Genomic DNA, 25,527 nt, shown 5'->3' with positions numbered 1-25,527 from the left:
TGAGCGCTTCTCTCTTTTTATTTATGCAAATTATGACACTTGGCGAAGTCTCCCTAAGTGCGATACGGGAATCCAGACGTGGACCCGTTGCTCAGTGTGCCTAGAGCAGGGGTGTCCAAACTTTGCTCTCCAGAGGTTTTGGAACTACATTTCCCATGATGCTCAGCTAAATAAAATGCTGGCTGAGCATCATCGGAAATGTAGTTCCAAAACCTCTGGAGGGCAAAGTTTGGACACCCCTGGCCTAGAGGGATATGGCTGCACCTCATTGACGAGGCCCACAATAGGCCGAAACGTACGTCTGGGGTTTTGCCGTTTCTCTCGTTCAGAGAGGGATTGCCTGGTATTTCGGGGCTGGACTGCACTGTTAAGTCAGGATCAGACTGATATGCTACAGGAAAGTTCTTCTCCGTGAAAGGCACATATTGAGCAAAAAGAGGCTGCTTCTAGGGTGGTAACTAGCCATAGAACAAGCTATTATGTTGTTGTTCGTTCCCAGGTTGAGCGCTTCTCTCTTTTTATTTATGCAAATTATGACACTTGGGGAAGTCTCCCTAAGTGCGATGCGGAAATCCAGACGTGGACCCGTTGCTCAGTGTGGCTAGAGGGATATGGCTGCACCTCATTGACGAGGCCCACAATAGGCCGAAACGTACGTCTGGGGTTTTGCCGTTTCTCTCGTTCAGAGAGGGCTTGCCTGGTATTTCGGGGCTGGACTGCACTGTTAAGTCAGGATCAGACTGATATGCTACAGGAAAGTTCTCTGTGAAAGGCACATATTGAGCAAAAAGAGGCTGCTTCTAGGGTGGTAACTAGCCATTGAACAAGCTATTATGTTGTTGTTCGTTCCCAGGTTGAGCGCTTCTCTCTTTTTATTTATACTGTATACAGGTCACCAATACTCACTACCAGCTTTATGTGGCAGACTTCCGCTTCTTTTATAAAACTACATTATACATTTAAATTGCGTCCTTGAATACACATTTACTAATTTTACATAGCAGATTCTGGTTTTGCGCTATGTCCTGCCTCTCTCTGCCGCTCTGCTGCAGGATGTGACGACTCCCCTCCTCGACCCTCTTCCCCCTCCCACTGTCCCGCATAATCCTCTGTCTCTCCTGCAGACTCCACCTACCCGTTTTTTTAGTAACCCCGGGCTAAGCGCTCCTCTGGGCATCTTATTTTTTGTAAAGTTTGTGCTCTCTGCCGCTTGCTGCGCCAGGGGAACGCTTAGCCCGGGGCATTTGAGGCTAGTTCCAGGACACGGGACAAAGAGCCTCAGACTGGGACTGTCCCGGTGAAACCGGGGCAGGTAGCAACCCTAGTTTCACCACCAAAACTTTTTTTATCACTCTTCAATTCCAGAAGATCCTGCTCAGAATACAACATTTTATGATTGTGAATATAGGATGCTCAAAACCTAAAATATTCAGAGGGTTCCACCTCAGAAATATAAATCTAGTTTCTAGTCCCCTCTGGTTCTGAGTTGCAAGAGAATGGCACTATGGTGACTTGCATTAGCCCTTTGTACATTGAACAAGCATGTGAAAACATGAAGGTTAAACATTTGCTCTCTGCTGGTGCTAATAAGTACAAGTACAAAACCCTTTATCCAGACTTCTTGGGACCGGAAAAGGTGTGGATTTCAGAATAGTTTGGATTTGAAAATATTTGTATATTTGCATCTGCAAAACAGAACAGCTTGAAGAGGGAATAAGACCAAGTGTAAACAACAATATCTATATCATTTTTGCAATATGCACATGTAATAAAACAGCTTATACCTGTAACCTAAATGTAGTTTTATACCATTTTTAATATTTTTGTACATATATAGTACCATTAGAAAGATGTACAGTACTGCAATTAGAAAGGTAATAGTTTTTTTCTCTTGTAAAGTTGTATCCAGTCCACGGTTCATCCATTACTTGTGGGATATTCTCCTTCCCAACAGGAAGTTGCAAGAGGACACCCACAGCAGAGCTGTCTATATAGCTCCTCCCCTAACTGCCACCCCCAGTCATTCTCTTGCAACTCTCGACAAGAAAGGAAGTATCAAGAGATATGTGGTGACTTAGTGTAGTTTTTACCTTCAATCAAGAGTTTGTTATTTTTAAACGGTAGCGGCGTTGTACTGTTTTACTCTCAGGCAGAAATTGGAAGAAGAATCTGCCTGGAGGTTGATGATCTTAGCGGTTTGTAACTAAGGTCCATTGCTGTTCTCACACATAACTGAAGCGTATGGAAAGATAACTTCAGTTGGGGCGACGGTTTACAGATCACCTGCTTTGAGGTATGTTCAGTATATTTTTTTCTAGAGAGATGATAAGGTCTAGAAAATGCTGACAATGCCTGGTATATTTGAGGTAAGCCTGATACAGTGATTTAACACCGACTGGGATCATGCTTACAAGATAAGGGTAATATTCAGGTTAACTCTCATATTACATAGTGTAAAAACGTTTGCATAACTTACAGAAAAAACGTTTTTTCTCTGAGGTTGATAAATCTTTATTTGGGGCCTAGTTTTCCACATGGCTTGTTAGATTACTCCTAGGAGTACTTTTTTAAGGCCCTCTGACATTGAGTGCATGGTGGGAAGGGCCTATTTTCGCACACTTTATGCGCAGTTGATATTCAGACTGAGACATCCAGCTTCCCTAAAGGAAACCTCTGGCATCTAGGGCCACTATAGAGGGTTTTTTTTCCTGCAAAAATCGTGTTTAAGGGCAGGTAGGAGCCACAGCAGAGCTGTGGCAGTGTGTTTGACTGTTTTTTAACGGTTTTACCGTTTTTCTAATCCAGTGTGGGGCCTAAGGGGTTAATCATCCATTTGCAAGTGGGTGCAATGCTGTTTTAGTCTCTTATACACACTGTAAAAATTTTGTAGAGTTTACTACTTTTTAACACTGTTTTGCAGTTTGTGGTAGTTTTTTTCTCTTAAAGGCACAGTACCGTTTTTGTTTAATTGTTTTTTCACATTTATTAAAGTGTTTTCCAAGCTTGCTGGTCTCATTACTAGTCTGTTAAACATGTCTGACATAGAGGAAACTCCTTGTTCATTATGTTTAGAAGCCATTGTGGAACCCCCTCTTAGAATGTGTACCAAATGCATTGACCTTTCTATAAGTTATAAAGACCATATTATGGGTTTTAAAGATTTATCACCAGAAGTTTCTCAGACTGACAAAAGGGAGGTTAAACCACCTAGCTCTCCAAATGTGTCAGAACCTATATCTCCCGTGCAAGTGACTCCAAGTACATCTGGCGTGTCCAATGCGTTTACCTTACAAGACATGGCGGCAGTTATGAATCATACCCTCACAGAGGTATTGTCCAAACTGCCAGGGTTACAAGGAAAGTGAGACAGCTCTGGGGCTAGAACAAATACAGAGTTTTCTGATGCTTTAGTAGCTATGTCTGATATACCCTCACAATGTACAGAAGCCGAAGCAGGAGAGCTTCTATCTGTGGGTGACATTTCTGATTCAGGGAAGGCGTTACTTCAGTCTGATTCTGAAATGACAGCATTTAAATTTAAGCTTGAACACCTCCGCTTGTTGCTCAGGGAGGTTTTAGCAACTCTGGATGACTGTGACACCATTGTAGTCCCAGAGAAATTGTGAAAATGGACAAATACTTTGCAGTGCCTGTTTACACTGATGTTTTCCCAATCCCTAAGAGGTTTTCAGAAATTATTACGAAGGAATGGGATAGACCAGGTGTACCGTTCTCTCCCCCTTCTGCTTTTAAAAAGATGTTTCCCATAGATGCCGCTACACGGGACTCGTTGCAGACGGTCCCTAAGGTGGAGGGAGCAGTCTCTACCCTAGCTAAGCGTACAACTATCCCCGTCGAGGACAGTTGTACTTTCCTAGATCCAATGGATAAAAAATTAGAGGGTTTCCTTAAGAAAATCTTTATACAACAAGGTTTTATTCTCCAGCCTCTTGCATGCATTGCCCTAGTCACTGCTGCAGGGGCTTTCTGGTTCGAGTCTCTTGAAGAGGCTCTACAGGTGGAGACCCGTTGGATGATATCCTAGACAGGCTTAAAGCTCTTAAGTTAGCCAATTCATTTATTTCTGACGTCGTTTTTCATTTAACAAAGCTAACGGCTAAGAATTCAGGTTTTGCCATTCAGGCGCGTAGGGCGCTATGGCTTAAATCCTGGTCAGCTGACGTTACTTCAAAGTCTAAGCTTCTCAACATCCCCTTCAAACGGCAGACCCTATTCGGGCCTGGACTGAAGGAGATCATTTCTGATATTACTGGAGGAAAAGGCCACACCCTTCTCCAGGATAGGTCCAACAAATTAAGGACCAAACAGACTAATTTTCCTTCCTTTCGAAACTTCAAGAGTGGCGCAGCTTCAACTTCCTCTACTGCAAAACAAGGAAATTTTGCCCAGTCCAAGCCAGTCTGGAGACCTAACTAGGCTTGGAACAAGGGAAAGCAGGCCAAAAAACCTGCTGCTGCCTGTAAGACAGCATGAAGGAGTAGCCCCCGATCCGGGACCGGATCTAGTTGGGGGCAGACTTTCTCTCTTCGCCCAGGCTTGGGCAAGAGACGTCCAGGATCCCTGGGCTCTGGAGATTGTTTCCCAGGGATATCTTCTGGATTTCAAAGCCTCATCTCCAAAGGGGAGATTTCATCTCTCACAATTATCTGCAAACCAGATAAAGAGAGAGGCATTCTTACATTGTGTTCAAGACCTTCTGGTTATGGGAGTGATCCACCCAGTTCCAAGGGAGGAACAAGGGCAAGGATTCTATTCAAATCTGTTTATAGTTCCCAAAAAAGAGGGAACTTTCAGACCAATCTTGGATCTCAAGATCCTAAACAAATTTCTCAGGGTCCCATCCTTCAAGATGGAGACTATTCGAACCATCCTACCTTTGATCCAGGAGGGTCAATATATGACTACCGTGGACTTAAAGGATGCTTATCTCCAAATTCCTATACACAAAGATCATCATCGGTTTCTCAGGTTTGCCTTCCTAGACAGGCATTACCAGTTTGTGGCTCTTCCCTTTGGGTTAGCCACGACACCAAGAATCTTTACGAAGGTTCTAGGGTCCCTACTGGCGGTTCTAAGGCCACGAGGCATAGCGGTGGCTCCTTACCTAGACGACATTCTGATACAGGGGTTTCAAATCGCCAAGTCCCATACGGACATTGTTCTGGCATTCCTGAGGTCTCATGGGTGGAAGGTGAACGAAGAAAAGAGTTCTCTCTCCCCTCTCACAAGAGTTTCCTTCCTAGGAACTCTGATAGATTCAGTAGAAATTAAGATTTTTCTGACAGAGATCAGGTTGTCAAAGCTTCTAACTTCCTGCCGTGCTCTTTATTCCACTTCTCAGCTGTCAGTGGCTCAGTGTATGGAGGTAATCGGCTTAAAGGGACACTCAGGTTAAATTAAATTTTCATGATTCAGATACAGCATGCAATTTTAAACAACTTTCCAATTTACTTCCATTAAAAAAAATGTGCACAGTCTATTATATTTACAATTTTTGAGTCACCAGATCCTACTGAGCATGTGCAAGAATTCAGAGACTATACGTATATGCATTTGTGATTGGTAGCGGCAATGGACATAGTTCCGTTTGCCCGCCTACATCTCAGACCACTGCAACTTTGCATGCTCAATCAGTGGAATGGGGATTACACAGATTTTTCCCCTCTGCTAAATCTGGATCAAGAGACCAGGGATTCTCTTCTCTGGTGGCAATCTTGGGTCCATCTGTCCAGGGCAATGAGCTTCCGCAGGCCAGAATGGACTATAGTGACGACAGATGCCAGCCTTCTGGGCTGGGGCGCAGTCTGGAACTCCCTGAAGGCTCAGGGTTCGTAGACTCAGGAGGAAGCCCTCCTTCCGATAAACATTCTGGAACTAAGAGCGATATTCAATGCTCTTCAGGCTTGGCCTCAGCTAGCTGCGGTCAGGTTTATCAGTTTTCAGTTGGACAACATCACGACTGTAGCCTATATCAACCATCAGGGGGGTACAAGGATCCCCCTGGCGATATTGGAGGTTTCAAAGATAATTCTGTGGGCAGAGGTTCACTCTTGCCATCTCTCAGCTATCCATATCCCAGGAGTAGAGAACTGGGAGGCGGATTTCCTAAGTCGGCAGACTTTTCATCCGTGGGAGTGGGAGCTCCATCCGGAGGTATTTGCCCAGTTGATTCAACTATGGGGCAAACCAGAACTGGATCTCATGGCATCTCGTCAGAATGCCAAGCTTCCTCGTTACGGGGTCCCGGTCCAGGGATCCCAAGGCAGCACTGATAGATGCTCTAGAAGCGCCCTGGTCCTTCAGCCTGGCTTATGTGTTTCCACCGTTTCCTCTGCTCTCTCGTCTGATTGCCAAGATCAAGCAGGAGAGAGCTTCAGTGATTTTGATAGCTCCTGCGTGGCCACGCAGGACTTGGTATGCAGATCTGGTGGACATGTCATCCTTTCCACCATAGACTCTGCCGCTGAGGCAGGACCTTCTACTTCAAGGTCCTTTCAAACATCTAAATCTAATTTCTCTGCGTCTGACTACTTGGAGATTGAACTCTTGATTCTATCAAAGCGTGGTTTTTCCGAGTCGGTCATTGATACCTTAATTCAGGCTCGAAAGCCTGTCACCAGGAAAATCTATCATAAGATATGGTGTAAATATCTTCATTGGTGTGAATCCAAGGGTTACTCATGGAGTAAAGTCAGGATTCCTAGAATCTTATCCTTTCTCCAAGAGGTTGGAGAAAGGATTGTCTGCTAGTTCCTTAAAGGGACAGATTTCTGCTCTGTCTATTCTTTTGCACATACGTCTGGCTGAGGTTCCAGACGTTCAGGCATTTTGTCAGGCTTTAGTTAGAATTAAGCCTGTTTTTAAACCTGTTGCTCCGCCATGGAGTTTAAATTTAGTTCTTAAAGTTCTTCAAGGGGTTCCGTTTGAACCTTTGCATTCCATAGATATTAAACTTTTATCTTGGAAAGTTCTGTTTCTAGTAGTTATCTCCTCGGCTCGAAGAGTTTCGGAGTTATCTGCTTTACAGTGTGATTCCCCTTATCTGATTTTCCATGCAGATAAGGTAGTTTTGCGTACCAAACCTGGGTTTCTTCCTAAGGTAGTATCTAATAAGAACATCAATCAGGAGATTGTTGTTCCTTCATTATGTCCTAATCCTTCCTCAAAGAAGGAACGTCTTTTACACAATCTTGATGTGGTTTGTGCTTTAAAGTTTTATTTACAAGCTACGAAGGATTTTCGTCAAACATCTGCTTTGTTTGTTGTCTACTCTGGACAGAGGAGAGGCCAAAAGGCTTCGGCAACTTCTCTTTCTTTTTGGCTGAGAAGCATAATCCGCTTAGCTTATGAGGCTATTTTTGGGAGAAAGGTCTTACAGGCAGTGGTGCCTTCCGTTTAAGTTCCTGCCTTGTCCCTCCCTTCATCCGTGTCCTAAAGCTTTGGTATTGGTATCCCACAAGTAATGGATGAACCCGTGGACTGGATACACCTTACAAGAGAAAACAAAATTTATGCTTACCTGATAAATTTATTTCTCTTGTGGTGTAATCCAGTCCACGGCCCGCCCTGTCATTTTAAGGCAGGTGTTTTTTATTTTTAAACTACAGTCACCACTGCACCCTATAGTTTCTCCTTTTTTCTTGCTTGTCTTCGGTCGAATGACTGGGGGTGGCAGTTAGGGGAGGAGCTATATAGACAGCTCTGCTGTGGGTGTCCTCTTGCAACTTCCTGTTGGGAAGGAGAATATCCCACAAGTAATGGATGAACCCGTGGACTGGATACACCACAAGAGAAATAAATTTAGCAGGTAAGCATAATTTTTTTTTTTTTTTTTAAATGCATAAAAAAATAAACAAATAGTAATAGACAATGTCAAAATATTATAATCACTTTAATATATTAAGGTTCAGCTAATCATAGTGATTCATATACACAGGCAGAAAAACTGTAACTTTAAAAAAAAAGAGTTTTAAAAAAAGTATTAATGATAAATTCTTGATTTCTGGATAATTCTGAATTTTGGAATTCTGGATTTGGGGATTTGTACCTGTTTTACTCATGAACAAGCATTTATGGTGATTGTAGACTGTAAAGCTGTATATCTGCATATTCTAATTGCTGTTGCTCATCAGTACATTCTTGATTGTACAAAGGGAGGTGACCATTTACAAATGTTCTAGTAACAGTAGAAATGCAGTAAAAAAAGGGAATCCTTTGTAGGATCTCACATACAAGCATCAAGACTTTTCCATATATTTTCTGGCCAAGAAAATATTGAATGTTTATTGCGGCGAAACGTTATCTGTAAAGCTATTGGAGTATGGTCTGCTGCCAAAGAATAAGATGGTCAACTTGATTCATGTCTCTAATCATTCAGATAATCTGTTCAAGGATGGGACTCATATAAAAGTCGTCCTAAAATATCTCAATCTTAACATGTGCTAGATGGAGTATGCATTCAATTTAAGACTACATTTTAAAAATTGGTCATCACAAAATGAAACTGCCAATTCATGTTTTTATTTTTCATAGAGTAAAACAGGTATTGTCCTGGATGATGAGAATATAGCTGTGAAAGTCCTTTCTCACTTTATCTGAGAAAAGAGGGTTTATACTATAAGCTTTTTATTCTACTAAATGAAACCTGGCAAATATTTAGTCTAAATGCTCTTTATAAGTTTGCACCTTGGATTTCTAAGCAGTGGATAAACAGTCTTAGTTGGTATGGTTTTCATGTTGGCTGGTTATTGCACTCATCTTTATGGAAGACATGTCTGCCTTTACTTTTCTAGAGGATATATTAATTATGGCATTGCATAATCTAACCACTTCTTTATAATAAGTGCCTCACCTTAAGTGGTTTTTCTTCCTTATATAGGTTCAGGTAACAATTTAATTTTAACCCTTTGAGTGCTAACGACGGCTCTGATCCGTTGCAAATTGTCCCAGTCAGGAGCAGACGACGGCTCAGAGCCATTGCTAGCACTCACCCACCTTGATGGCAATCTGAGGGCTCCAACCTACTTCCACCCCGGCGATCTGGCCTGTATAGTGACAGGCATCGCCGGGGCTTAACGTTTCGGGGGGTGACGTCATGCGCAATGTCGTGATGACGTCACTGCGCAACTTTATTTAAAGTTTACAATGACAAGTATAGGGAGATGGGGGCATGATGCTTAGAAGCCAGTATCTCAGGCATCTTAGCAGCTACAGACCCCAAGACCTACAGTTGGAAAGATAATCTTTCCAGTGGTATAAGTCTTGGGAATCTGTAAAAAAAAAAAAAAAAAAAGTTAAAGAGTTACAAATAAATATATTTAAAAAAGGTAAAAAAACAAAAAGTTAAAAACTAGCTTAGCACCCATGTGGGATATGGCTTAGCAGCCAAAGGGTTAAAGAGTATTAGATTGTTTTCATTAAAACATATTTCATAATATCCCATGGGCTAATATTATGTAACAACAGATATAAGAATAGAAATAAATTCCTTTAAATGGTGTGTATGTTTGAAAATATTTTTAGAACCAAAAATACAATTTTCATAAGAATTATCATTTTGTTAGTTCCAGTGTTTAAAAATTCCTGTGCATTTTGCAGAGTTTTGAAAATCAAACCCATTCCAATCCATTGACTGGCATTTCTTGTCTGTTCTTTTTTCCAATGTTATAGTTTTTGCTCATGCTCAGATCACAGGTTAATAAACACATTTTTCTTGCAAGGTGTATCCAGTCCACAGATTCATCCTTACTTGTGGGACATTCTCATTCCCCACAAGAAGTGGCAAAAAGAGCACACAGCAAAGCTGTCCACATAGCTCCCCCTCTGGCTCCGCCCCCCAGTCATTCTCTTTGCCTGTCTAACAAGTAGCATCTCCACGGGAGGGTAAAGTGAATGTGGTGTTAGATTTGTAGTTTTTATATCTTCAATCAAAAGTTTGTTATTTTTAAATAGTACCGGTTTTTGCTATTTACTCTCTGGCAGAAATATGATGAAGAATTCTGCTGAGAGGAAAATGATTTTAGCATGTTGTAACTAAAATCCATTGCTGTTCCCACACAGGACTGAGGAGTACCAGAAAACTTCAGTTGGGGGGAACAGTTTGCAGGCTTAACTGCTTTGAGGTATGTTTCAGTCATCTTTTTTCTAGTCAAGACAAGATAATGCTAGAAGACTGACAAGATTCCCCATGTGGGAAGGGTATGCCATGTTCTGAAACTTAGTATAGAACTAGAGGCTTATTTAAGTGGGCTCAATAGACTGGTTATCACTTTAACAGGGCAATCGATTATTTTGTTTAGAAAAATACTCTTTATTGACACTTTTAAGTACTTTGGATGTGTTTATTGGGGTTTTATTCCACATGGCATTATTTTCAGTCACCTAAATTGGGTTCTGAAGGCCCCACAGCTCCGGAGTGGAGGGGGAGGGGCCTAATTTTGCGCCTCAGTTGCGCAGTTTATTCTGACAAGATTCCCTGCATGCTACTTCACATGGGTCCAGAGACTGCTTGAGGACTTCAGGAGGCTTGATCTTCTCAAATTCAATCCTTAAGGGAAGGTAGGGCCACAGCAGGCTGTTGTGGCAAGGTGCTGTAGTTTATTAACCGGTTGTTTGCTTTAGGCGGCTCCGGTTTGAGCATTAAAGGGTTAATCAGGCTGAAACTTGCTGTGTAATCATATCGAAGCATTAGGCACATACTGTAAAAATTTCAAGAGATTGGGTTCATTTTTCACCGTTTTGTAAAATTGTGTGCGCTTTTATTATCTTAAAGGCACAGTACCATTTATTGCAAATTGTGTTTTTTATTACATAAAGTGTTTTTCCAAGCCTGCTTGGGTATAATACCAATCTGTTAAACATGTCTGACACTAAGGAAAAGCCTTGTTCTATGTGTTCAGAAGCCATGGTGGAACCCCCACTCAAAATGTGTCCCAAGTGCACTAATGTGTCTATACACTTTAAAGATCATATTGTGTCTCTTAAAAATATAGCCCTAGATGATTCTTTGACTGAAGGTAATGAGGATAGTCCGCCGTCCTCTCCCCATGTGTCATCACCAGTTATTCCCGCTCAAGCGATACCTAGTACCTCTAGTGCATTAGCACCTATTACATTGCAACAACTGGCGGCAGTCATGGATAATTCCCTTGCGGCCTTTCTATCCAAACTGCCAGTTTTCCCTAAAAAGCGCGATAGCTCTGTTTTGAGAACAGATGAGGAGCAGTTGGAAGCTTTGGGAGGCTTATCTGATGTACCCTCACAACACTCTGAAGTAGGGGCGAGGGATTTTATGTCTGAGGGAGAAATTTCTGATTCAGGAAAAGTTTCTCAGCGGGCAGAATCAGATTCACTAGCATTTAAATTTAAATTGGAACACCTCCGCATACTGCTTAGGGAGGTCTTATCAACTCTGGATGATTGTGACCCTATGGTGGTCCCAGAGAAATTGTGTAAAATGGACAAATATCTAGAAGTCCCTGTATACACTGATGCGTTTCCGATCCCTAAGAGGGTGGCGGATATTGTTGCTAGGGAGTGGAAAAGACCAGGTGTACCTTTTGTTCCCCCACCTATCTTTATGAAAATCTTCCCCATAACTTATCCCAGGCGGGACGCGTGGCAGATGGTCCCTAAGGTAGAGGGGGCAGTTTCAACACTAGCCAAGCGCACAACCATACCAATTGAAGACAGTTGTGCTTTTAAAGATCCTATGGATAAAAAATTAGAAGGTTTACTAAAGAAAATATTTATTCAACAAGGTTTCCTTCTCCAACCTATTGCCTGCATTATTCCTGTAGCTACTTCAGTGGCTTTCTGGTTTGAGGCGCTGGAGGAGTCGCTCCAGACGGAGACCTCATATGACGAACTTATGGATAGAATTAAGGCTCTAAAGCTGGCTAATTCTTTTATCACAGCGGCGAAAAATTCTGGTTTTGCCATCATGCCTGCGCAGAGCGCTTTGGCTTAAATCATGGTCGGCCGACGTGTCGTCTAAAACAAAATTACTGAATATTCCTTTCAAGGGAAAGACCCTTTTCGGGCCCGAGTTGAAAGAGATTATTTCGGATATCACTGGGGTAAAGGGCCATGCCCTCCCGCAAGATGGGCCTTTTAAGGCTAAAAACAAGGCTAATTTTCGTTCCTTTCGCAACTTCAGGAGCGGTCCTGCTTCAGCCTCTGCTACCGCAAAGCAAGAGGGTAACACTTCACAGCCCAAGACAACCTGGAAGCCTTTGCAGGGCTGGAACAAGGGTAAACAGGCCAAGAAGCCTGCAGCTGCTACTAAGACAGCATGAAGGGGTAGCCCCCGAGCTTGGGCAAGAGATGTTCCCGATCCCTGGGCATTAGAGATAGTCGCTCAGGAACGACATCTTAATACAGGCGTCGTCTTTTCCCAGAGCCAAGGCTCATACGGATATTGTTCTGGCCTTTCTAAGGTCTCACGTGTGGAAGGTGAACACCGAAAACAAAGTTCTCTGTCCCCGCTCACAAGGGTTCCCTTCCTGGGAACATTAATAGACTCGGTAGAAATGAAAATATTTCTGACGGAGGTCAGAAGGTTAAAGCTTCTAAGTACTTGCCGAGTTCTTCATTCCATTCCTCGGCCTTCTGTAGCTCAGTGCATGGAGGTAATCGGATTAATGGTAGCAGCAATGGACGTAGTCCCTTTTGCTCAAATTCATCTCAGGCCACTGCAATTGTGCATGCTCAAACAGTGGAATGGAGATTATGCAGATTTGTCTCCTCAAATCCAACTGGACCAGAAAACCAGAGATTCTCTTCTCTGGTGGTTGTCTCAGGATCACCTGTCACAGGGAATGTGCTTCCGCAGACCGGAGTGGATCATTGTAACGACCGATGCCAGCCTGTTAGGCTGGGGCGCGGTCTGGGGCTCCCTGAAAGCTCAGGGCCTATGGTCTCGGGAAGAGTCTCTTCTCCTGATAAACATTTTGGAACTGAGAGCGATATTCAACACGCTCCAGGCATGGCCTCAGCTAGCGGCGGCCAAGGTCATCAGATTTCAGTCGGACAACATCACGACTGTAGCATACATAAATCATCAGGGAGGAACAAAGAGTTCCTTAGCGATGATGGAAGTAACCAAGAAAATCAGGTGGGCGGAGGATCACTCTTGCCATCTATCTGCAATTCACATCCCAGGAGTAGACAATTGGGAAGCGGATTTCCTAAATCGTCAGACTTTTCACCCGGGGGAGTGGGAACTCCACCCGGAGGTATTTGCTCAGCTGACTCAGCTATGGGGCATTCCAGAGTTGGATCTGATGGCGTCCTGTCAGAACACCAAACTTCCTCTTTACGGTGCCAGGTCCAGGGACCCCAAGGCGGCATTGATAGATGCTCTAGTAGCGCCTTGGTCCTTCAATCTGGCCTATGTCTTTCCACCGTTTCCCCTTCTCCCTCGGCTGGTAGCCAGAATCAAACAGGAGAAGGCCTCCGTAATTCTGATAGCGCCTGCGTGGCCACGCAGGACTTGGTATGCAGACCTAGTGGACATGTCATATGTCCCACCATGGACACTGCCAATGAGGCAGGATCTTCTAATACAGGGTCCATTCAAGCATCCAAATCTAGTTTCTCTGCAGCTGACTGCTTGGAGATTGAACTCTTAATTCTATCCAAGCGTGGGTTCTCTGAATCAGTCATAGATACTCTGATCCAAGCTAGAAAACCTGTCACCAGGAAAATTTACCATAAGATATGGCGGAAATATCTTTGTTGGTGTGAATCCAAGGGTTACTCGTGGAGTAAGATTAGGATTCCAAGGATATTGTCTTTTCTCCAAGAAGGATTGGAGAAAGGTTTATCAGCTAGTTCCTTAAAGGGACAGATATCCGCTCTGTCTATCCTTTTACACAAGCGTCTGGCAGCAGTACAAGATGTTCAAGCGTTTACACAGGCGTTAGTCAGAATCAAGCCTGTCTATAAACCTGTGGCTCCTCCATGGAGTCTAAATTTAGTTCTTTCAGTTCTTCAAGGGGTTCCGTTTGAACCTTTACATTCCATAGATATTAAGTTATTATCTTGGAAAGTTTTGTTTTTGGTAGCTATATCTTCTGCTCGAAGAGTTTCAGAATTGTCTGCTTTGCAGTGTAATTCACCCTATCTGGTGTTCCATGCAGATAAGGTAGTTTTGCGTACCAAACCTGGTTTTGTTCCTAAAGTTGTTTCTAATAAGAACATTAACCAGGAAATCATTGTTCCTTCTCTGTGTCCTAATCCAGCTTCTAAGAAGGAACGGCTTTTACACAATCTTGATGTGGTTCGTGCTTTGAAATTCTATTTACAAGCAACTAAGGATTTCAGACAAACATCATCTTTGTTTGTTGTCTATTCTGGTAAGAGGAGAGGTCAAAAAGCGACGGCTACCTCTCTTTCCTTCTGGTTGAAAAGCATCATCCGATTGGCTTATGAGACTGATGGGCAGCAGCCTCCTGAACGAATTACAGCTCATTCCACCAGAGCTGTGGCTTCCACTTGGGCCTTCAAGAATGAGGCTTCTGTTGAACAGATTTGTAAGGCAGCGACTTGGTCTTCACTGCATACTTTTACCAAATTTTACAAATTCGATACTTTTGCTTCTTCGGAGGCTATTTTTGGGAGAAAGGTTTTGCAAGCAGTGGTGCCTTCTGTTTAGGTTACCTGTCTTGTTCCCTCCCTTCATCCGTGTCCTAAAGCTTTGGTATTGGTATCCCACAAGTAAGGATGAATCCGTGGACTGGATACACCTTGCAAGAGAAAACAGAATTTATGCTTACCTGATAAATTACTTTCTCTTGCAGTGTATCCAGTCCACGGCCCGCCCTGGCAATTAAGTCAGGTTAAAATTTCTTGTTTAAACTACAGTCACCACTGCACCCTATGGTTTCTACTATTTCTCCTAACCGTCGGTCGAATGACTGGGGGGCGGAGCCAGAGGGGGAGCTATGTGGACAGCTTTGCTGTGTGCTCTCTTTGCCACTTCCTGTGGGGAATGAGAATGTCCCACAAGTAAGGATGAATCCGTGGACTGGATACACCGCAAGAGAACGTAATTTATCAGTTAAGCATAAATTCTGTTTTTTTTGTTTTTTTTATAAACGGTTAACATATAGCGAAAAATACACTTTTAAACTATAAAACTTGTACACAAAATAAAATATGTTAATCAAAATATCCAGTAATGATTTCAATGAAGGATTTTAGAGGTTTAAGCATGTTAATTATAAAATTAAAGAAAATTAATGGAATAACTGTACACAATTTGATTTAATGGAATACCACATTACAATGGGCAGCATAAATAATATTGAAATACTTGAAAGGACAGGCTAGACAAAATTTAACTTTCATTATTCAGATAGAGTATGCAATTTTTTTTTACATTTCTTTTTATTAACCAATTCAATAAACAATTCAAAAACCAAATAACAAGAACAGGTAACCCTGTAAGCATAGTACAATCATCATCATTACTAACAGTGACACAATATATATATATATATATATATATATATATTCCTTATTTGCTATAGCCAATTCCATATAAATCGTACCCCTGAAAGGTATAATTATCTGCCTCTGTATTTCTTCAGGAAAGCTGATAATTATGGGCGCGATCCAATATACGGCATAGTTTTCGGCACAAGCTAAGGAACCCGCGCCGCCCGTAGTTTCACCTTGCACATTGGGGTATCCAATATACCCCGCCAGCAGTTTCTAAAGTGCCGTAAGTCGGACAAACTAGCGATGTCCAGAAATAAGCGTAAGTACAAATTTCTGGAGTCGCTAGTGACTTACGGCACTTTAGAAACTACCTGTGCCTAAAAAAACTTACTACACTTTTAAATATCCCGTAACTGTCTAACACGCCTCCCAAACATCATCTCGACACGTATACCCATCTATCCGCAATCCCCCCTCTCACTCCTAATAATAAATGTATTAACCCCTAAACCGCCGCTCCCAGACCCCGCCGCCACCTACATTAAATGTATTACCCCCTAATCTGACCCCCCTACACTGCCGCCACCTATATTAAATTTGTTACCCCCTAATCTGATCCCCCTACACCGCCGCCACCTATATTAAATATATTACCCCCTAAACCTAAGTCTAACCCTAACACCCCCTAACTTAATTAGTATTTAAATAAATCTAAATAATATTAATATTATTAACTAAATTATTCCTATTTAAAACTAAATACTTACCTATAAAATAAACCCTAAGATAGCTACAATATAATTAATAATTACATTTGAGCTATTTTAGGGTTTATATTTATTTTACAGGTAACTTTGTATTTATTTTAACTACGTACAATAGCTATTAAATAGTTAATAACTATTTAATAGCTACCTAGTTAAAATAATTACAAAATTACCTGTAAAATAAATCCTAACCTAAGTTACAAATACACCTAACACTACACTATCAATAAATTAATTAAATAAACTACAATTATCTAAACTAAAATACAATTTAATAAACTAAACTATATTACAAAAAATAAAAAAAATTACAAGAATTTTAAGCTAATTACACCTAATCTAAGCCCCCTAATAAAATAAAAAAGCCCCCCAAAATAATAAAATTTCCCTACCCTAAACTAAATTACAAAAGTAATCAGCTCTATTACCAGCCCTTAAAAGTGCCTTTTGCGGGGTATTGCCCCAAAGTAATCAGCTCTTTTACCTGTAAAAAAAAAAGAACAATCCCCCCCCCATTACAACCCACCACCCACACACCCCTACTCTAAAACCCACCCGATCCCCCCTTAAACAAACCTAAGTCTAACCCCCAAGTGGTCCTTACCTGTCCTGAAGACCGGCGGAGAAGGTCCTGTTCCAGGCAGTGAAGTCTTTTTCCAAGCAGCGACCTCTTCTTCTTCCAGGAACCAGCTGGCGCGGAGCGGAGGAGTTGAAGACCGATTACTGCAGAGCTGAAGACCGTCGACTCTGGAACTTAAGACCGGCCACGCTGGAACTGAAGATTGGCGACGCTGGAACTGAAGACCGCGGAGCCATGGAGCATGGAGGATCCTCTTCATACGATCTCCACCGTACACTGAATAGGAATTCAAGGTACTCGATTAAAAATGGCGTCCCTTGAATTCCTATTGGCTGATTTGAGCCTTCAAATTCAAATCAGCCAATCGGATGAGAGCTACTGTAATTCTATTGGCTGATTTGAATAGCCAATAGAATTACAGTAGCTCTTATTCTATTGGCTATACGCTGTATATTGGATACCAAACTGCGCGTGTTGTGTATGTCAGTCTAAGGGGCAAAAAACTACGGGTGAAGGCAGAAATATACGAGCGTAACTTCTATGTTACGCCGTATATAGGATACCAAACCAGCGCAAAATTTGGCGTCGCCGGCTTTTGCGGGCGACGCTGCATATCGGATCGGGCCCACTGTTCTTCCACTTGGAAAAAAATTGTTTGACTTGTGACTCTGTTAACTGAGGTGTCAATTTGTTCCAATATTATTTGAATATTATTCTGAATAAATTATTTCAAGCTTGGAGTTTTATTAGATTTCCAATATTTCAGGATCAGGAGTCTTCCTGTAATAATTATTATATTTAACTGACGCATGTTTTTAAACAAAGACTCTTCTTGATTAGTAAAAAAGAAAACATTTTTATCTATTATTTGTAGATTACATTGATTAATTTTGCTAACCCAGTTACTTATTTTATACCAAAACTTTTTAATTTTGGAACAATTCCAAAAACAGTGCTCTAAGTCTGCATTTATAGTCTTACATTTCTGGCAACGTGCCAAACAACTTTTCAATTTACTTTTATCATAAAATTTCCTTTTTATTATTATTATTCTTTGGTGAAAGCTAAACCTAGTTTGGCTCATATTCCAATTTATAAGCTTTTTTACAGCTAGACAGTGCTATTTCATGTGTGCCACTTTTGTGGATTTATCTATGACTCAGCACTGTTTGGCTAAAAGAACTGAGATAAGGAGGCAATCTGCAGAGACTTAGTTATAAGGTAATCACAGAGGTAAAACGTATGTTAATAAAACCGTGTTGGTTTTGCAAAACTGGGGAATGGGTAATAAAGGGATTATCTATCTTTTTAAACAATAAACATTTGTAGACTGTCCCTTTAATTAAATCATAATGAAAAGAGGATTCTGATTTTTTGTGATATCTTTTTGATGCATTGCATTCTGTTATGTTTTATCCATGTAATATATACTGTTCCAGCTGCAAATCTGTTAAAGGGCCACTAAAGTCAAAATTAAGTTTCATTTTTCAGATAAAGCATGCAACTTAAAAAAACAACAACTTTTCAATATACTACCATTATCAAAACGTGCTTTTTTATGCAAAATTTCTGAAGCTCCAGCTTGTACCGAGTAGGTGCAAAAGTGCACAGTATACACTGCCAGTATATTTATAAGAACCTTCAGTAGTGCTCTCCAAATAATATATCAGTCTATGACAGGGTTATAACACAATATATTTAAATAATTATCCTTTAAAATAAACCCTCAATCAATATGCATCTACTAGAAACCATAAAATTAATATAAATATCTGAATTCTTTTTATTAGTTAATATCTATGAGCATATTGGATTATATTTGTAATACCAGAATATGACACAATATTATATACGTTTAAAAGACTATTAAGATATGCTATACTTCTTACAAAACTCATAAAATTTTACCTTTAAAACCAGCCTTATTTACAAATAGCCTTTCATTCAATTAACACAATGGGATTTTAAGTAAAATACTCAGCTATTTACTCACGCTTTGCTCTAACACAATTCCAATTAGGATACTAAAAATACATCTATTTTTATTGTAAACAGTTACTTATAATTAAAATCAATTCTAAGATATATATATATATATGTTCTATGTTTTGCACAGATAAAAACAATTTAGCATTAAGGATATATGTTTAACAATACACAGGCTATGAAATACTAGCTTAAAATCCAAACTGCTCTTTAAATTTATTTGCTACAGTAATCTCTTAATACATTACCAAGATGAGCACCAATCGATATCCAGTATTCCTTAATAGGAATTATCTCACCTCAGAATACCAATAAGTATATTTTGCAATCAATGAGAAAAGGCAGATCAGATTTGCTAGAGTAAAATGGTATTTTTACGCCCAGTAACCAGTTACAAGTTACAGCTCAGCAGCATCTGTTTCTCTTTCTAGCTTGCATTAACTTATATCTGTTTCCCTCACTGGTGAGGATATGGGCGGCCCTTCGAAACCTTGTCCCTGCTATTGGTTCATGTACGTTGCCAAGGAGATGCATTCTTGCAACAACCAATCGTCTCCTGGCTACAATATCTGTATCGCAACACCGGACCTTGTCCATCGGGGGCAGCGTGACAAACACAGCAATACATTTATTATCCAACATTTTAAACAACTCATTATTTCTATGAAATGGTTATTCATTAGATCATAACTTCCTGCATCAATCACTCACAAAATTAATTATAGCTGGAGCAGCATCATATCAATTTTCTGATTATTTTGATATGAAATAGCATTTGCCTTTAGCATTATACTATATTTAAGCAAATCAATACTGCTAATTATTTTGAAATTAATGGCATTTATACATCTGTTATACATGCATTTACACAAATACAGCCTGTTCTACATCTCCAACAAGTTCTGCCTGCATGAATTCCTCTATGGTCCATTTGAAATAAAAAAAGTGTCATTAATCACTTCCCTTTAGTTCCATAAACATTCCCAAAACAATACAGATGCCAAGACATTTTATGCTTTCAAAATATACACATATATTTCTATGCGGATCTGAAATTATATGTCTGAAAAATAAAAACAATACAGAGGTTATTAAACATTTTAGACCGACTAAAATAGTTACATACCAAGTTTACCAAATACCCATGTAATAATAGAGAATTAGACAATTTCCCAAATTTCTATATTTAATACATTCTGAGGCATACATAAAAAAAATGTTTATTTGCTGTTTTTCAAAGTTACATCTTAAAATGTGCCTTTAGTTCACAGGGGTCACTTAACAGGCAGCTGTTAAAAGCCCTTTCTTTAACCCCCACTGTTCCTCCCACGAGTCTCATCAGGCCTGAAAGAGAGATCCCAGACATCTCGTCCCCATTCATTGTATGGGGTACAGAGTTCTATGAAATTTGCATTTCCTAATTAAAAAGCAAATGTTTCAGTGTCAGAGGGAAACTTTAATTACAAATCTGGTATGGACTTCATTTTCACACTCTAGCTAGAAATGTCTCTTTTGAAGTAATTTTTATGAGTGTCCTGTGTAATTGAAAAAGTGGGGGAGGACTGATTATGGGTTTTAAATCAATCCTTTACATCAGAAATGCTATTCTACAGCACATCTGATAAAATAGACGGCCTCATATATACACACATCCTTTCCATATTATTTTCATTTATATATATTTGTATATATATATATACATATATGTCATTGACCTGTACCCTGACAACACGTATATGCATTTTGTGATTGGCTGATAGCTGTCATATGATACAAGGGGAGTGAAAATTGGATTAACTTTAAAAATATTCTGCTACTTTATTTCAAATTTAAAATAACTGCTATTGCCTTGTCTTTGATTTGTGTATTTGTCAATTATTTAAAGAGACAGTAAACACCAAAACTGTTATTATTTAAAAAGATAGATAATCCCTTTATTTACCATTCCCCAGTTTTGTATAACCAACTGTTATATTAATATACTTTTTAACTCTGTGATTACCTTGTATCTAAGCCTCTGCAGACTGCCTCCTTATCTTAGATCTTTTGACAGACTGACATTTCAGGCAATTAGTGCTGACTCTTAAATAATTCCACGTGCATGAGCACCATGTTATTTATATGAAACAAATAAACTAAAACCCTCTAGCTGTAAAAAAATGTCAAATGCATTCAGATAAGAGGCGGCCTTCAAGGGCTTATGAGCATATGAGCCTACCTAGGTTTAGCTTATGAGCATATGAGCCTACCTAGGTTTAGCTTTCAACTTAGAATAATAAGAGAACAAAGCAAATTTGATGATAAAAGTAAACTGAAAAGTTGTTTAAAATTACATATCCTTTCTGAATCATGAAAGTTTAATTTGGACTTTACTGTCACTTTTAAGTCTACTGTATTTAGTGTTCCTTTAAACATGTTGTTGTTGTTTTTTGTTTTGTTTTGTTTTTGTACCAGAGAAAGCAGTAATGATGTTATAATTTACCTCACCTATCTTTCTTTCTTTCTTTGATCTTTTTACTATAAACAGGATTGATGTCATGGCTATTCTGTCTTGTGTGGAAAACATGCTGTGGTCAGTATGCGGCACAGTACAAGATATCATAAATCCTTCAGCTCGCTCAAAAGACTTGATTTTGAAGATACATTGTCACTGTAAGAACTTACTTACTGTACTGTTTGTCCTAACTGCACCTTTAAAGACATTACACGAGTAAGTATTTTGTGTACATGACAGTATATCTGAGAGGTAGTAATCGGTTACTCATTTTGTAGCAACGCTTTTTTATAGGAACTGTCTTCTCTGATTTTAAATGTTGTTTTCTCCTTTATTAAACAGCTCTGCTTGCCCGCTTCTATTAGACGTGAAAAAAAGTTTCCAATATTATTCCCCTAATCTTTGACTATAGCTTGTCTGTGTTAATGTTCTCAAAATATTCCAAAATACTTTCCTTTCACAATATCAAGAATAGAGGGTTGAATCAAAATATTTTAGGCCATGGTCACCTGTTCTCAATCAGAGATACATTATGTGCATATTTGTGTACTCATCAAAATGTTTACTTTTATTTTGGGGCAGGTTTTGTGAAGAGGGGCAATGAGTATCTTATATCTTTTAAGCAGGTTATTTGGCTTTTATTTTGTAGTTTTTAGAAAATATTTTTTTAATTTAAAGATACATAATCAATAATTTTTATAGAGCAGTCTATTTATTTTGACAAACAAAGTCTATGGGGTCCACTCTGCTTCAGTTCCGGCTGAAGCGGAAGTTAAGAAGCAGCGATTGTAAGACTGCTGCTCCTTAACTCGTCCGCCACCTCTGAGGTGGCGGACAGCAATCCATCCGCCTGATCGAATCCCGAATCTGCAGGGGGCGGTATTACACCAGCAATTCACAAGAACTGCTGGTGCAATGATAAATGCCGACAGCGTATGTCGGCATTTATCGATGTGCGGTGGACATGATCCGCTATATCGGATCATGTCCATCCGCAGATTAATAAATGGACCTCTATAACACTTTTCATTGACCACTCACAAATGCTTTGAATACAATCATGCTACTATATAATGTAAACTTACATATCCAAAGGTTTTTCATATACTGTGCTGGAGGAAATCTATACCAATGATTAGAATCCCTCAGATACAGAAAAGGAAATGGATGTCGACCCATAGTGCTGGATGGATTTTCCATATATCAAATTAAGAGTATTTAGGGTGCATCATTAATGAGCCATTTTCTTTTACAACATAGAATGATTGTAGGAATAAACATTTTAGACCTTGTGAAGAGATATAGTAATGTTGCTTGTCCTTCATTTTGAGAAGAAAGTATTGTTTGTTGAATGCTACACTAGTAATAAGGCAAGAAAAATGAATTTCAGTAGGCAACATTAAATATCCATCATGTATAGGGGCATTTACACTTGAATTATTTTTTTTTTTTTTAAATAACTATGCAAAGTATATGACAAAAAAGATGTGTGGGTTTATTCTTTGGTAATGCATATGTAAAAGATAAAAAAAAAAAAAAAAACTAATACATTTTAATTTCTAAGAGAGTTTCAAATATTACGTTTTATTCACAGTGATGAATCAGGAAATGAGTGTTTGTATAACTTTTTTCATTTATGTTTCTGAAAACTTGGACATTTTTTCTGGTTTCACAGTCAGGCACATTTGTAATCACAGCTCTAATATTTATAAAGCACCTATTGTGTCCTGGGGTTGAACCTCAGTAACGGAATGATGTGGTAAACCTCACTCTTATGTCAAGATATCAAATAGATTTAACTTTTCAGCTGATTGTAAAAGATAGCAGCTACCTGTCCAACCAGCTGGTAGACAGGCAGTTTTAAACACACAGTGAAAACGAAGGTTGATGAGTGACAGAAAAATATGGCAACGTGACAATGACTATTTATTCCTAGTAATGTACTCTCTGTACTTTGAAGATCACCAAGTTTAGGAAAATGTTTAAAACTATATTCCTGATTTATATTAAATAAAATGTTAAAGTGATTAAACAGTGCCTGGTAGTTTTAGAATGAAAACCTTAAAGGGACACTGACCGTTATATTTTCTTAGTTGCGTCAAATATTTGCATGACAAAGGGCACTGTGTTTAAAGGGAAACTAAACCCAATTTTTTTTCTTTCGTGATTCAGATAGAGCATAACATTTTAAGCAACTTTCTATTTTACTCCTATTATCAATTTTTCTTTGGTCTCTTGCTATCTTTATTTTAAAAGCAGGAATGTAAATCTTAGCAGCCAGCCCATTTTAGGTTCAGCACCATGGATATCGCTTGCGTAATGTAGGATTACATTTACCCACCAATAAACAAGCATAACCCAGGTTCTCAACCAAAAATGGGCCGGCTCCTATGCTTCACATTCCTGCTTTTTATATAAAGATAGCTCTATCTTAATCATGAAAGAAATTTTTTTGGGTTTAGTGTCCCTTTAAGTAAAGCAACAAGAAATGCAGTTTAGAATAAACATTATTTCTATTAAAGGGACAGTAAAGTAACATTCTTTCATGATTAAGCAATTTTAAACAACTTTTCAATTCACTTCAAATAATTAATTTACTTAATTCCTTTGTTGTAATGCATACCTAGGTAGGCTCAGGAGCAGCAATGCACTGCTGGGAGCTAGTTGGTGATTTGTGGCTGCACATATATGCTTCCTGTGATTAGCTCACCTGATGTGTTCAGTTAGCTCCCAGTAGTTTACTGCTGCTCATTCAACAAAGGATACAGAGTGAATGAAGCAGATTTGATTTTAGAAGTAAACTGTAAATTTGTTTTCAATTATATGCTGTATCTGAATCATGAAAGATAACTAGTTTATCCCTGCAAGGCAAGTTTCTCGGGCCACCAATTAAGCTGGAGTTATCTCTATCATCCATTCACTTTTCATAGGTCCAATGGAAAATATAATCTTCCTTTAATCTCAAATTATTTTACGTTGATGCATTCAAAGAACGTATTATTCTGAGAATAACATGTAGATATATTTTTTTTTAAGCTTCATTAGTTGTTTAAATATTGACAAAATAAGTGTTAACCTTTAGTGTCAATAAAACTATGGGAGCTGCCATGTTGGAACTTAGGTTACCTTCTCTGTTGTGGCCAATTAGCGACAGTTATAAATAGGTCACTAGATTGTGCAGCCAATGGCTATGTGGAATATAACAGTGTTCTGCACTTCCATTTCTAACAGGAACTGAAAAGCTCACAATTTCAGAATGAAATTACAGTAAAAGGGGCAAATTAAATAATGAAAGTATATTGCAGAGTTTTTTATATATATATATATATATATATATATATATATACAGATTATTATTTTTTATTACCATTTAAAAGTGTTTAAGGTTCCTTTAAGAACATAATATTTGTATGATTTTACGAGCTTTATGTGTAATACCACCAATGCTATGCTACTTTTAAATGTTTAATGATTGCTACATACCTGAACATTGTTATAAGCTAAGCACATTACAGTGCATTACTTTCTTTCATTTCCTGATTTATCTAAACTTTTTTCTTGTAATTTCTTTGTGCTCTGTTTTAAACAGCTTTAAATGCATAGCAGTGACAGAAATACTTTATACAACAGCAGAAAACCATATAGGCAGTTGTTTCATTCTTAATAAAACTTGTAAGCACGTTCATTGTTACTGCTTGACAATATTCGTTATGATGCGTAAAATTAGCAAAAAAAAAAAGTCTTCAGAAATAAGATGGAACCAAATAATTAATTGTGTAGCAAATAAACATATTTATAATATCTTAAGAAATCTTAAAGAGACAGTTTCCATAGTTTACGTTTAAACATCTATCCTATTTTAGACACTGTTTACACATGGCTATAACTCTGATGATTGAATTTTCATGGAATTTGACACTTTACCTCAAACAGCCAAGGGAAATGAAACCTACCGTTTTTCTATTATGATTAAGATAGAGCATACAATTTTAAACAGCTTTTCATTTTACTTTTATTATCTTGCAAAGGGGAAATTTTAAAGGGACAGTCAACTCCAAAACATTTATTGTTTAAACAGATAGATAATCCCTTTATTACCCATTCCCCAGTTTTGCATAACCAACATTGTTCTATTAATATATTGTTTACCCTTGTGATTATCTTGTATCTAAGCCTCATCTGACAGCCCCTTATCACATGGCTATTTATTATTTATTGACTTGCATTTAGGCCAA

The 25,527-nt window shown here is 39.0% G+C and overlaps 1 protein-coding gene across 1 annotated transcript in view; it reads left to right on the top strand.

The window, feature by feature from the left end:
- Positions 1-25,527, top strand: part of KIAA0825 (KIAA0825 ortholog) — a 1,109,509-nt gene that overhangs the window by 326,310 nt on the left and 757,672 nt on the right. Inside the window, exon 11 of the mRNA XM_053701492.1 lies at positions 21,326-21,508. Within this exon, the coding sequence (XP_053557467.1) occupies positions 21,326-21,508 (183 nt within the window). The remainder of the gene's footprint in view (positions 1-21,325; positions 21,509-25,527) is intronic.

Source organism: Bombina bombina, chromosome 2 (genome assembly GCF_027579735.1).
Source record: "Bombina bombina isolate aBomBom1 chromosome 2, aBomBom1.pri, whole genome shotgun sequence".
NCBI classification, from domain to species: Eukaryota; Metazoa; Chordata; class Amphibia; order Anura; family Bombinatoridae; genus Bombina; species Bombina bombina.
Note: the sequence above shows the minus strand (reverse complement) of the source record. Positions and strands in the feature narration are given on the sequence as shown.